This window comes from Portunus trituberculatus, chromosome 29, assembly GCF_017591435.1.
Source record: "Portunus trituberculatus isolate SZX2019 chromosome 29, ASM1759143v1, whole genome shotgun sequence".
NCBI lineage: Eukaryota > Metazoa > Arthropoda > Malacostraca > Decapoda > Portunidae > Portunus > Portunus trituberculatus.
The window spans coordinates 5,825,942-5,840,589 of record NC_059283.1 but is presented as its reverse complement, the minus strand read 5'-3'; the positions used below and the strand labels follow the sequence as shown (position 1 = coordinate 5,840,589).

At 38.8% G+C, this 14,648-nt stretch overlaps 1 protein-coding gene across 2 annotated transcripts; it reads left to right on the top strand.

The window, feature by feature from the left end:
* The first annotated feature begins 1,114 nt into the window (after positions 1–1,114).
* On the top strand, positions 1,115–14,302 carry LOC123510531 (hydroxyacyl-coenzyme A dehydrogenase, mitochondrial-like). 2 transcript variants are annotated; one of them, XM_045265767.1, is made up of 6 exons: positions 1,115–1,446; positions 4,281–4,553; positions 6,423–6,560; positions 9,291–9,453; positions 9,850–9,966; positions 11,135–11,679. In XM_045265767.1, exons 1-6 carry the CDS (start codon positions 1,330–1,332, stop codon positions 11,254–11,256), a joined length of 930 nt encoding a protein of 309 aa, XP_045121702.1. In that variant the 5' UTR covers positions 1,115–1,329; the 3' UTR covers positions 11,257–11,679. The 2 variants fall into 2 exon arrangements, with proteins under 2 accessions (XP_045121702.1, XP_045121704.1); XM_045265769.1 differs by lacking the exons at positions 9,291–9,453; positions 9,850–9,966; positions 11,135–11,679 and adding exons at positions 12,715–12,877; positions 13,357–13,473; positions 13,888–14,302 and having other exon boundaries at positions 1,146–1,446.
* The last annotated feature ends 346 nt before the right edge of the window (positions 14,303–14,648 follow it).

Below are 14,648 nucleotides of genomic sequence, written 5' to 3'. Positions count from 1 at the left end.
TCCTACGACTTGTCTTCTTTTAAGAGGGAGGTATCGAAGCATTTGCTCCCTAATTTTGGCTGATGCTTTTCCTCTTTGTAGAGAGCCAGCACTCAAGTGGGCCTTTTTTATCTTTTCTTTTTTTGGCCCGTGGCTGGCCCTCTTCTCTACATAAAAAAAAAAAAAGACAACTATCCCCTCTTCTTCAGTGACACTCAACGGTCTCCCTCTTCCACACTAAATATCCTCGGTCTGTCCTTTACTCATAATCTTAACTGGAAACTTCACATCTCATGTCTTGCTAAAACAGCTTCTATGAAGTTAGGCGTTCTGCGGCGTCTCCGCCAGTTTTTCTCATCCCTCCAACTGTAAATATGTACAAGGGCCTTATCTGTCTTTGTATTTACTCTTCACATGTTTAGGGGGAGAGGGTTCCACTCATACAACTTTATTAGATAGGGTAGAATCAAAAGCTTTTCGTCTCATCAACTCCCCTCCTTCGACTGACTGTCTTCAACCTCTTTCTCACCGCCGAAATATTGCATCCCTTCTATCTTTTATCACTATTTTCATGCTAACTGCTCTACTGATTTTGCTAACTGCATGCCTCCCCTCCTCCTGCAACCTCGCTGCACAAGGCTTTCTTATTCCTCTCATCTCTATTCTGTCCAACCCTTTAATACAAGAGTTAACCAGTATTCTCAATCATTTATACACTTCACTGGTAAACTTTGGAACTCCCTACCTGCCTCTGTATTTCCATCATCCTACGACTTAACTTCTTTTAAGAGAGTGGTGTCCCTGAATTTTGACTAATTCTTTCAAATCTTTTATAGAAACTGCAATTCCAGTGGGCTTTTTTTCTATTTTTTTTTTCTTCCATTGCCAGTTCTCCTTCTTACATGTTTTTTTAAGTGTATATATATATATATATATATATATATATATATATATATATATATATATATATATATATATATATATATATATACGTATAAATGTTTTCAGTGTTAGACGACCGCATTTTATTATAGTTTACTATTTAATATCTCACGTTTTCTCTCGTGGTGGTGTAGAAGATACCATTCTCTCTCTCTCTCTCTCTCTCTCTCTCTCTCCACTTGTATATCGTTTATTTGTGAATGTCCACAATTAGTGTTAAGGAAAGATGTTCTATGACTATTCAGGGAGAAGCCTTAGTGTTCTAAAAAGATGGGTAAATAACGAGAGAACTGCTTCAGGGGGTGATCTCTAGCCACGTCTGGCATAAAGATTAAAATCACGAGGAAGCCCACAAGAGGAAGAAGAGGAACTGACAGGGCAGAGAGGAACCAGAGAAGAGAAACTACCATGGCTTTCTTCACTCACCTCACCCGGCGCTCCCTGGCCCAGTCAGCTGCCATGGCCAACGCTATTAAGAATGTAACGGTGATCGGGAGTGGCCTCATGGGAGCAGGTATCGCCCAGGTGAGAGGAAAAGTAATTAAGGAAGGTGTAGGTGGAGAAAAGCCGGTCGTGTGAGTGTAATCAGTGGTAAAGTTCTCGTATCAAAGATCACTGTCCTGTCTTTCCGCTGCGTCAGGAGAAACAGCGACGTACTTGACTTGGTTTCTCTTACGTTTGCATTATATAGTTGATGGGTGTGGCAGGGCAGGGTGTGGTAAGGGTAGTGTTGGGGAGGGGGTGATTACTGGAGAGGGCTGTTGCCAGGTACAGAAAGTGAGGCTGTGGGAGGAGGGGACTGTGACGGGGTTTATTATCCTCAGCCTTCCTTACATATGGCATGTGGTGGAGCTGGGTAGGTTGAAAAGTGATGAACATCCTGGCCTAGATAAATTAAAACTATTACAATTTTTATATATACATTCTATTTTTGTGTATGTTTTATATGTATGCCTATCAATTGGACTAGCAATTTTCTTTTTATATGCCTTATGTATACCTATCTGCTTCTCTATTTCATTCTGTATTATATGCTTTATTATGTACTTACAGTTGACCTCATGGAATAAGCTTATGTCTATGGCTCCAGATCTTCATTTCCTTATTTTGGTAGCATGTGGCAGATCTCATGTGCTTTTTAATCATAATAAGATTCTTGATTTGCCTAGAATTTGTCTAGTTTTGCCTCAAATTTCTTTATAGAAGTTGCTGAAACTACTGACTCGGCAAAAGATTCCAAGTATTTGCTACTCTACATGGAAAGCATATATATTTCCATACATTTAATATGGATCTCAGCTTCAACAAATTTCCTCTACTTCCACTAATTTCACTGCATTTCAGTGATCCCTTGTTCCTCCCTCTTCTCCCTCTGACTATTTCATATGATCAATTAAAATTCTTCGTAATGATGTTTTCCTTGCCCTCACTGACCTAAACCCTTAGAAGGCTTATGGACCTGATGGGGTCCTGTGCTTGCATTTGCCTGACCAAACTCTTCAGACTCTGTCTATCGACTTTTACTTTTCCTTCTTGCTGGAAGTTTGACTACATTCATATTGTTCCTATAAAGGGTGACTGTTTTAATCCTCAAACTACCGTCTTATAGCTTTAATCTCTTGCTTGTCTAAAGTTTTTAATCTATCCTCACTAGGAAGATTCTTAAACATATGTGACTTTACAATCTTCTATCTGATCACTAGTATGGCTTCCATCAAGGTTGCTCTACTGGTGATCTTCTGGCATTCCTTACCGAGTCTTGGTCATCCTCTTTTAGAGATTTTGGTGAAACTTTTACTGTCGTGTTAGACATATCAAAAGCTTTTGATAAAGTGTGACACAAAGCTTTGATCTCAAAACTAACCTCCTACGGCTTCTATCCTTCTCTTTGCAACTTATCTCAAGTTTCCTTTCCGATCATTCTATTGCAGCCGTGGTAGACGGCCACTGTTCTTCTCCTGAATCTATGAACAATGGTTGCCCGTTGCCAGTCTTCTTCTCTTTCGTAGAAAAAAATACATATCTTATCGTATTTTCCAGCAAGAATCTTGAAAGTTTTTATCATATCTCTCCATGCCCATCTGTAAACTAGTGTTGGTAGTTTCAGCATTCTGAGTCTCCATTCATAGTTGAGATCTTTTGGTTCTGGAAGCATCCTAGTATCTCTGCATAGCATATTCTCCACCATCTCGATGTCTTTCGTGAGGTGAGGACTCCAGGTTGCATATTCTAGATGCGGTGTTATGAATTTTGAACAAACCTTCAAAAACCACTGCATCTAGTGTAACAAAAGTTCTCCTAATTAATCCCACTGATTTATTAGCTTTGTTTACTTTTATACCAGATGGTCAGCACAACTTCATTTGGCATTGATAATAACACCCACATCCTTCTCAGAGTCCACCTTATTTAATTTCTTTTCCATTTGATAGCCTTGATCTGTTTTCCCTATCCTCATGTATTTGCATCCATTGGAGTGAAAATTTAGTAACCATTTTTTGCTCCAAGAATACACATCACATCTTCTGCATCTTGTTGCACATTCTGACAGTCCCATTGCTCTTTGATAAGTCTGAAGGTTTTGGTATCATCTGCATACATGTAAATTTCTCTGACATTTATTAAGATATCCAGGAGATCATTTATAAAAAGAACAAACAGCAGAGGCCCAAGAACAGATCCCTGTGGCACTCCACTTGTCAATGGATTCTATTTTTTTTAATATACTGTTATCTATTATTATAAAAATAGATATTTATTTTGTATGATACTGTAAAATGATTATATGCATTCAGTGGGGATTGTGTAGAGTGTCATTATGTGGCGGAATGTAGCCTGATCAAAGAAACAAAGATTATAAAGATGATGATAAGATAGAGTATATGCTTCAGTTCTTGAGAGGTACAGTACATTAAAAATACTTAACAAACACCCACCACAATCCACAAACAGTGCCAATGGGGAGCTGACAATCCACAGACAGTGCCAATGGGGAGCTGACAATCAATTCGGCTTTTATTTATTTATTTATTTTTGTATTTATTTTTTTGTTTACTTTTATTTTTTATTTATTTATTTATTCATTCATTTATTCATTTATTTTTTTTTTTTTTATTATTTCTTTTTAATTTATTTGTGTTTATTCATTATTTTTATTTATTTTTTTTTGTTTTATTTTTATTTTTGTGTTTATCTTTTTTCCTGAGCCAACTTTTTTCCTTCTTGCATTAAAAAAAATTGAATCTGAAAAAAAATTGAGAATATCTAGTCCAGAAGTGAATACAAACATAGGTACATTCAAATTGTTAGTAGCCAGCACGATACTGCCCCACCACAAGAGTGTCCTATGTCCCTGGCAGGTGGCAGCACAGACAGGCCACTCGGTCACCATGGTGGACATCGACCCGGTGGCCGTGGGGAAGGCTGAGAAGAGGATTGGCGATTCCATCTCCCGTGTGGCCAAGAAGAAATTTGGGGAGGGAGATGAGGCGGCCAAGTTCATTAGCGAGGCACTGAGTCACCTGAGGACCTCCACCGACGCTGTGGCCTCTGTTGAGTCAGCCGATCTGGTGGTGGAGGCCATTGTGGAGAACCTCAAGACCAAGAAGGAACTTTTCTCTAAGCTCGATAATGTGAGTGCATGGAATTCTTGATGTCAGTTCTGTTCAAACATTTTTGCCTATTGTAACCTTTATTAACTTCTACTGTTGTGTGTGTGTGTGTGTGTGTGTGTGTGTGTGTGTGTGTGTGTGTGTGTGTGTGTGTGTGTATTTACCTAGTTATAGTTTTACAGGGCCTGGGCTTTATGCTCCTGTGGCCCCGTCTCCATATCTACACTTATCCAATCTTACTTTAAAAGTATGCACACTCGTTGCAGAGACTACTTCTTCATTTAAACTGTTCCACGTCTCAATACATCTTTGCGGAAACTATATTTTTAACATCTCTCAGACATCTTCCTTTCTCAGCTTTTTACTATGCGATCTTGTGCTTGAATGTCATATTCTTCTCTCAGGATCAGTTTCTCATTATCCACTTGGTCCATTCCGTTGATCAATTTATAAACTTGTATCAGATCTCCTCTCTCCTTCTTTGTTCCAGGGTTGGTAGATCCATAGCCTTTAGTCTCTCCTCATATGTCATCCCTTCAAATTCTGGAACCATTCTTGTAGCCATTTTTGTAGTCTCTCCAACTTCCTTATGTGTTTCTTTTTATGAGGGGTCCACACTACTCCTGCATATTCCAATCTGGGTCTTATTATAGTACTTATCAATTTCTTCATCATTTCTTTGTCCATGTAGTGAAATGCTACTCCAATATTCCTTAGCAAATTATATGTTTCTCTAAAAATTCTATCAATATGGCTTACTGGTTGATTGTTTTCTTCCATCGTCACTTGTAAGTCCTTTTCCTTTTTTACTTTCTCCAGTTCTACTCCATCTCCCATCTTATAGATTCCCACGGGTCGTCTTTCACTCTTTCCCATTTCCATGACATGGCTTTTGTCCACATTGAATTCCATTTCCCACTTTTTACTCCATTCCCAGATCTTATTTAGGTCTTCTTGCAGTATTTCACAATTCTCGTTTTGCTTTATAATTCTGCACAGTTTCGTATCATCTGCAAACAGATTTATGTAGCTGTTCATTCCTTCTGGCATGTCATTAATATAAATGAGGAAAAATATTGGTATTGGCACTCCGCTTTCTACTGCTTTCCACTTGGACTTCATATTTTTAATTACCATCCTTATTTCTCTCTCCCTCAAATAATTTTCTATCCATCTCAATGTGCTTCCTTTTAAGCCACCCTTCTCCTCTAACTTCCACAGTAATCTTGCATGTGGCACTTTGTCAAACGCCTTTTTTAAATCCAAATAAATACAGTCAACCCATCCCTCTCTCTCTTGTACTCTATCAACTATTCTAGAATAGAAACTCAATAAATTAGTTACACACGACCGTCTTTTTCTAAAACCAAATTGGCTATTTGATATTAATTTGTTGTCTTCAAGGAACTCGATCCATTGTTTCTTTATTATTCTTTCACACATCTTGCATATTACACTAGTTAGTGATACCGGTCTGTAATTTAAAGGTTCTTCCTTCCTTCCGCTCTTATATATGGGAACCACCTCAGCTCTTTTCCATTCTACTGGTACTGTTCCATTTTCTATTGAGCATTTTATGATGATGTATATAGGACTTGCTAGTTCTTCCCTACATTCTTTCAGTATTCTGCCTGAGACTTCATCCAGTCCCATTGCCTTCTCTTCATCCAGTTCCTTCATTAACTCTTTTATTTCAAGCTTGGTTACTTTAATGTGTGTGTGTGTTCATCATCTTTTTACTTACCCTTATGATCTATGCATGTATCCCAATTGGTACTTGGACCCTAGTATGGCCTACACATTATGAGGTTATTGAGATACTCAAGTGTGCTATAAGGATGAGTGTATAGTTTAGAACTGTGATATATTCTTAAACACACACTCTTTCAGGCCGCTCCTGCTCACACCATATTTGCATCTAACACCTCGTCCATACCCATTGCAAAAATTGCCGAAGCAACCAACCGTCTGGATCGCTTTGGTGGCCTGCACTTCTTCAATCCCGTGCCTGTCATGAAGCTACTGGAGGTGAGTGCTGTACTGAGAGCAGCCACTTGACCTGCACTGAGCCTCTTAACTCACCAGGAAGGCAAGGTGTGATGTCATGCTTGCCTCCTAAGCATGTCCTCTTTTGTGGGGTGGGAGGGGGGAAATTTGGCCAAGGACAATGAAAACAATTAAACAAAAAGGCCCACTTGGGTGTCAGTCCCTGAGCAGGTCCAAGAAAGTTCGCCAAAAGAATAGGATAAATGTCTTGAAATCTCCCTCTGAAAATAATGAGTCCAGTTCATAGGAAAATAGAAACACAGAGGCAGGCAGGGAGTTCCAGAGTTTGCAGTTATAACAAGAGGAATATTAGCAAAGTTCTCAGGATCAGTAGTCAGGATAGAACAAGAAATAACCGCTTCAAGAAAGAGATAGGAAGGAATTGGTTCTCAAATAGAATGGAAGATGAATGGAACGGACTCGTATTTTACGGCTTGCAAGATGCTGCATCTTGGAAGACGCAGCCTAATATTTGAAAGAAATTTCAAAGAAAAAAAAGTTGTTCTCATACAAGAACGCATTCACCATATACCCGACCACTGAACACAAAAACATAGAAGCAAGGAGCCTGCAAGACACTATTGTTTCACCACTCATTACAAATTTGCTGGAGCACTCACCACAAATTGAAAACTATGTAAATAAAAACACCATAGGTAAATACATATACACAGTGAAACAGTCCATCTCTTCTTGTTTTAGTGGCAGGCGACGGCATGTTTTGGACCTGTTGTTTACATTACGGAATCACTTGTCCGATCGCCGAAACCGAACACATCAGTGCTGCAGTTTGTATTCATTTTATTTTGCAGTCGTGCTTCATAGACTTTATCATTGTGAATACAATTCACAAGTGGAGTTTTGACTCTTGCTTGAATGAGTAAGCCACTTGGATGTTCTATTAATAAAGGTATAAAGGCACCTGGCATGATGTGTGTGCGTTCGTGTGCATGTATGTGTGTGTTGCAATGAGACGAGGGAGCAGCCCATTTTCTCCACACGCTGAGTAGGTTGCAGGAAGGATTATGGTATTGGAAATACTTGTAACACCTAAGTACTGAGTTTACATGATATAAAAAGGCTAAATTAAATGGTACTTAGGCTAACATCATAATGTAATGACTCAACATACAAATCCAGGTCGTTATCGGTCAAGTGTCCAAGCTCACTTGAGGTTGGATGCTTCCTTACAGTACAACATTCATCTTGGAAGACACACTAGTATTTTTCAGGGTATTTTTTAGGAAAAAAAGTGTGTCTTGTAAGCCGTAAAATACGGTAATCAGGATGTAAGTGATGATTTGTTAGGGAGCTTTAAAAGGTTAGACAAATTTGTGGATGGGGCTGATAGGTGGAAATAGGTAGGTATCTTTCACACAGGGACTGTCACATGTAGGCCTGATGGCGTCTTGCAGTTATTTATGTTTTTATATGATTCCCTTTGAGACAAATAGTGAAAATAATGTAGTTTTATTGGTATATTTATTAGAATTCATGCCTGCCTTGACCAGTTTTCCCCTCTTACATTAAAAAAAAAAATATCTAGCTTAACCACTTTACACTTAATGCTTAAAAATATGCTCATTGCTTATATACTGGGTAGGAAGAAGTGAGGGAGAAAAGGGTAACAAGGCAAGGAATGATCCAGAGAAGAGGGAACTGTACCCTCCCATACAGTCTCCTCTCCCTGGGTAAAGAAGTAAAGTATGGTAAGAAGAGAAGAAAAGTACCAGGGAGGAAGAACTGTTTTCCCCTATACTGTCAACCCTTTTGTAGGGATATGGAATAAGGATTGGGGATAAAGAGGGTAAAGGAGAGACTTCCATCTGGATAGAGTTTGGGGCATGGCACACCTCATTTATGTGATTGTTGAGGACAAGGATGGTGGGAGAAGCAGTAGAGCCTCTAAGACAGTAGGCAGACTCTAGCTAGATGCAAAACAGTATGGGATCATTCAACAGCAAATAAAACTGAATATAAATATGATACCTATGTAGACATTTTCATATTGAAGGGTAAAGTCCATTGTTTTTTATGTTTTCTTTCTAACATAGACCCTATAACCAGTATCATAGCATGTATTATAATTCTTTGAACTACTATTACTACACACTCATCCTGTGTGATTTTGCCATGCACTTGTGATATTGTAATGCTGATGCCTCACTCCCTCCAGGAATGTCTGTAAAGGCAATGAATGACAATGAGAGAAGAAATTCTGTCCCGTATGTTATTCACTCATTACTTCCATGCATGCACTTACTATTTGCTTGAGCACTCTTAGCTTGCCCATTTAGGCTTATTGAGCTTGACTATATTTTATTAGAAACTACCTCATGCATTTCTTGTCATTACCTTCCTCACCTAAAGCATGCACATTTTTTAACACACAGGAGCATAAGCAAAGCCCATTAAGGAACTAAGCTTAAGCCTTTGTAAATCCTGTTTTCCAGCTTTTTAATTTTGATCTGATTTAACATTTCCATGTAATGGCTTAACTTGAAGAACAAAGGTGGCTTTTTAACTCTGCACCTCGTAAAGCTTTTGCACGCTTTTCATAAGTGAAGGACAAGAAGCTAATTTTTCAAAGCTTAGGTAAGTTTACTAATCAAAATTTTGTTCTAAATCTGGATGAGTGTGCTTATATTACCAAAATGCATATAGCACCTGAACAGCAGCAGGCTATAGTGAAACATACACCTTCTGCTTCAGGTGGTGCGCATTCCTGAGACCTCCGGCGACACCTTCAATGCCATGACTGCTTGGGGGAAGGCCATGGGCAAGGTGACAGTGGAGTGCAAGGACACACCAGGCTTCATTGTCAACCGCCTCCTGGTGCCCTTCATGTTTGAGGCCGTCAGGATGGTGGAGCGAGGTGAGGCTCTCTTGTACTGTTGGGAGTTTTCCTGGATACTTCTACTCTCTATTCTCTTCCTCTCTCTCATCAATTTGTAGATGTCCTTGCTTGAATACCACATCTGTTGAAATGCTTGTATAGTTGGGAGAATGCTCTTAGATATCTCAGTGGCCTGTTTTCTCCTTCTTATCAATGTGTAGATTTCCTCGCTTGAATGTCCTGCAGCAGACTTACATCAGTTGAAAAGCTTGTATTTTTGGGAGAATGTTCCTCAGTGCTACTCCTCTACTATTTACTCATCTTCTCCTTAATCAATTTATAGATTTTCTTACATGAATATTTTGTGGATACTTTTACAACAATTTACATCCACTAAAACACATATGCAATGGCTACAACATTCATTCGTTCCAGGGGAAGCAAGTCCAAGAGATGTTGACACAGCCATGAAGCTTGGAGCTGGTCACCCCATGGGACCATTTGAGCTGATGGACTATGTTGGCCTGGACACTGGCAAGTTCATCATTGATGGTGAGTAGTGAGGGATGAGTGTGTGCTGCAATGGCTGTTACACCGTGAGATAAAGTGTGATGGTGGGAGAATTTCATGTCACTTGTCATACATGATTGTGTAAAGTGCTAATCAATAGTGATCTGTTCTGATTAGTAATGAGTGATGAATGTGGGAATTACAGCATTAAAAAGTCTGATTTGGTGTGAATTCCATATATCACCAAAGTTATCATATATGATTACCATATAAAGCAGTGATTCCCAACCCTAGGGTCACAAGGGTATTTCTGAGGGTCGCCTGAGGGTCTTATAAAAATATATCTTGATAATTCACAGCTGTTCACATTTTTATTTTGATTAATATAACTAATAAGCTAAAGATTCTACTGGACACATAGTAACAAAAGAGGCATGGTCATAAAACACCTGTATTTGTGCAATTCTGCCCGTAGTACGAGTAGCTTTCACATACAATACGTGTGCTTGACCCCCAAACAGTCAGCAAGGAGCCTGAGTGAGCAGTCAGTTGCATCTGTGATGCTGCAGAATTGAAAGAACATTGCTTCTTCAGTAAAAGTTTTCTTTCTTTTTTAACTTGTTTCCATTCTCATTTAAAATGTATTTAAATTCATTGTGCTAGTAAATATAAACTCAAATTTAATAGCAAAAGCTCATAAACATTTTGCTAGTATGTCCAACTGTAACATGAAATGTTACATTTAGGGTCGCGACCAAAAAAGGTTGGGAAACACTGATATGAAAGTATAATTTTGTAGTGTGTTCTGTTGAGTTAGTGTGGCTTGAAGAATAACAAATCTTTTGCAGTGTGTAGACAGTTTTGTCTGGATTCCCTGTTGAGCTGTTTTGATTAGGATGTGTTACAAGATTAGTTACTACTTATGTGATTCTAGTGACAGTTTAGCATTGTCATTTAAAAAAAAAAAAAAAAACCTGCGAGAACCTAATCTTTTGTGAGACAAAAAGGAGGATTAGAGTAAGAGTATGGAAGGAATGGAGCTGCTGGAAGTTCATTACCACAGCAAGCAAGTCTTGATGAAATATGACATAACTGAAAATATTATCATGGTCTTCCTCCTCATCAATTGTCTGGAGGATGTTTCTGTTAACATCTTGATAGCTAAGTTAAGTGTTTATTGCCTCACTTCAATGAGTAATTTCACCTCCAGGCTGGCACAAGGATTACCCCGATGTGGAAATCTTTTCTCCCTCTCCACTGCTGGAAAAGTTGGTGTCTGAGGGTAAGCTTGGTGTCAAAAGTGGGGAAGGTTTCTACAAGTACAAGAAATAGCAACCTGATCAGTTTTACCAAAAAATGTGAATCATCATGTAAGTACTACAGGTTTCAAGTGGCTTCTTTTATTTAGCACTCACTATTGCATAAATAGATCAGTTGTTAGAATCATTAAAAATGACACTGTGAAGGATCATTTGTATATTGATTCTTTGTACTGACTTAAGGTGGTGTCATTTCTGCTAAAGTGTACATTATTGCATTTTGTAACAGTGAAGGGTGCTGTTGTTGATGCTGGAATTAGTGTAAATAAACACTTCATTAGTAAATGTATATGAATAATGTGTAAGCCCAATCAGCTCCATTGGAGTTGGAAACTATCAATGCAATTAAACTAAGAGGATAAAGCTCATTTACAGAGTGCTAATTTTTAACAAGATTTATAATTATGTATGGCATCTAAATAAAGATATGTTTTGCTGTGATTCTTTAATATGCCTTGTTAATGTCTGTTGTCTGGATTCACCTGAAATGCTACACACACCACACGTCAGTAAGTGTCGGCTGTGTAGCCAACCATTTAGTGCAGCTTTGGTGAAATGTATCAGATAATGTTGGTCTTTGTGATCAAGCATCATAGCAGTTGGTGCACCACCACATATCAAATAACAAGGTGGTGAGTGTAAGGCTGTATGCTAACAAAATTTGGCCAATCAGTGGAAATGTCCATGTACTGAAATTGACAGAAAAGGAAGATTAGATACATTTGTAGCACTTCCCTGAGCAACAAATGTAAGGGAAAAGGAATCAGACTGCAAGCTGAGGGAGAGGAGGAGAGCTGAGTGTGCTGTTTAGTTCTCAGAAAAGGAAGGAAAGTAGTTGATCTTAAGGTGGCAGAGAGTGAGCATGTGAAAATTTTATAGAACTGAATGTAAGACCAAAGAAGAGCTGGAATGAAATGGTCTGGAGTGATAAGATTTCATTAGATTTTTTTTATTGACCACAGCATATATTTATAAAATACAATTAAATTGTAGAATATGGTCCAACAAATACATCAGTGATTTGTGCTGGTGCAAGGAAGCTGTCAAAGACTGTGGCTCAGCCTGCAAGCCAAACCTGTTCTGGCAGTGAGAGTGACTTGAGATTCCCTCTTTTTATCTGCCTCAACATTTTATAAGATGTGATGTGTTGTTGCCTTGGCTACCTGTCGTGACAAGTCCCCAACCTGGTGTATAGACAGATATATTGGTCAGAAGCCCAACTTTATTGTTTTGTTTTATGATTCTGTGCCCAATCTACACACCAAGCCAACATGTCTCATGAAAGGAGATGGTTGAGGCAAAGCTAACACTTACTCTCACTGATACACCCAGAACTATTTCCTAAGAGTCAAAGCACACCTAACTTCCATGCCTCTACATATGGAACTTGTACCAAAAATATCAAGAAAGATTCGCAAATGTTCAGATCCATAGGTGTTTCATATTAAACTATTTACTTATATCTTCCCAGATTATAAAGACCCCTGAGACTTCCCCAGCCACAGCAGATGCCATGACAGCCTGGGGCAAGGCCATGGGGAAGACCATTGTGCACTGCAAGGACACGCCAGGATTCATTGTTAACCGTGTGTTTGTTCCATACCTGTTGTCTTGCATCAGGCTACTGGATGAAGGTACGGTGGCAACGAGATGCATTTCTAGGTCACACTCCAACCAGGGATTTTTTTTTCAAGTTATAGGAAAGTTGAAATACAGAGGAAGGCTGGGAATTTTAGAGTTTACCAGAGAGAGAGATGAATGATTGAGAATACCTATTAACTCTTGCATTAAAGAGGTGGACATAATACAGGTAAGAAATCTTGAGAGTCTTGAGCAGTGATGAGAGGAGGTATGCAATTAGCAAGACCAGGAGAGTAGTTTGCATGGAAGTATTTTTCACTCTGCTGTCCTTGACCAGTGCCTTTCTTACACAAAGAAATGAATAGATAAGAAATAAAGACATTTCAGTGTTCAGTTGGGTGAAGCAGTATGTAGGATGAATGAGATGAGAGAGATGATCACCAGTGTCAAATGAAGAACAGATAAATAAGTGAATACATCTGCAGGCCTCATCATGCAAATCTCATTATAATTCTTTGGCTGGGTGTTTCAGAGGTTGCCACCAAGGAGGATATTGACTTGGCCATCAAACTTGGTCTAGGGTATCCAATGGGACCTCTGGAGCTGCTGGACTATGTTGGCAATGACACCATATACTACATTTGTAAAGGTAAGTGAATGTGTGTTTGTACTTTTCAATTGCTTAAATGGAACTTTGGGTCTAATTCATTCATCTGTTAGGTCTATTAACTTAAATGAGCTGTTTTATTGATTGTTACTGAAGTATTAACTCATGGATGACAACTTGGTGACACTGCAAAATTTTCTACTAAGTTTTCTACCTCTCCCTTTAACAAATGTGGCCCTCTTGCATGTAAAAAGAGAAAAAGGTGGCAGTTTCATAGATAGCAGTGAATACATGTTCCTTTAGCCAGCTTGTGTGTTGATGGTGGTGGTAGCTAGTGTTTCAGCCCACTTGCATAAAAAAAGGGAGAAAAGGAAGACATTTTCAAAGAGAGCAGTGAATTCATGTTCCTTTAGTCAGCATGTGTGTTGATGGTGGTGGTTGGTGGTGTTTCTGCAGAGTGGTGTGAGGCCTACCCAGACATGCCAGAGTTCCAGATCCCGCCATTGCTTGAGAGAATGATCGCTGAGGGAAGGTTCGGCAAAAAGGCTGGCAAAGGATTCTATGAGTGAGATGTGTTTGGGTGAGAATGTTTGAATGCAACAGATTTAGTAGTGCAGTTTGGAGTTTGGGCATTTCTTTTTAGTAATTATCTGCACCTCATTATAAGCACGGTACCTTTGCATGTGTAGCCTGTGGTTCAGATGTGTTTTTGTTCATTTGAAGCTGTATGGCAAGACATTATTCCCTCTACACATGGTCTGCTGTATACAGTAGATACTGTTGGGTTTTGTATATGAAGCTATAATTACATGTTATTTGTAACTGTGTGCTGGATTCTTATGAAATAAATTATAAGCACCATAGTACATAATATGGAGTTTGTTTCTGCATGAATTTTGGTTAATTAACTCTTCCTGTACGATCGTATTCCCAAGTAAATGTGTATTGTACAGCTGCCAAAATTCAAGTGATTAATACATATAAAGTAATACCAGAAGGTTGAATACTGTTACCGCATGATTTTTTCCATTGTGGTCGAATACTGATACTGCATGATCGTTTCCTCCATTTCGCTTTTGTCAGATGTGAATTTGATACCTTACATGGATTATATTGCCGCTAGATATCAAATAATTAAGACGGAAAAGTAATGCGTGGTTTTGCTTCGGTCCGCGGGTGCATTTGAATCATTACCAATCGACACATGAATGAAGCAC

Coding starts and splice junctions, on each gene's coding strand:
- LOC123510531 (XM_045265767.1), top strand. CDS start 1,330: ATGGCTTTCTTCACTCACCTCACCCGGCGCTCCCTGGCCCAGTCAGCT. Junction 6,561..9,290: donor CTGTCATGAAGCTACTGGAG/GTGAGTGCTGTA, acceptor CTTCTGCTTCAG/GTGGTGCGCATTCCTGAGAC. Junction 9,454..9,849: donor CGTCAGGATGGTGGAGCGAG/GTGAGGCTCTCT, acceptor CATTCGTTCCAG/GGGAAGCAAGTCCAAGAGAT.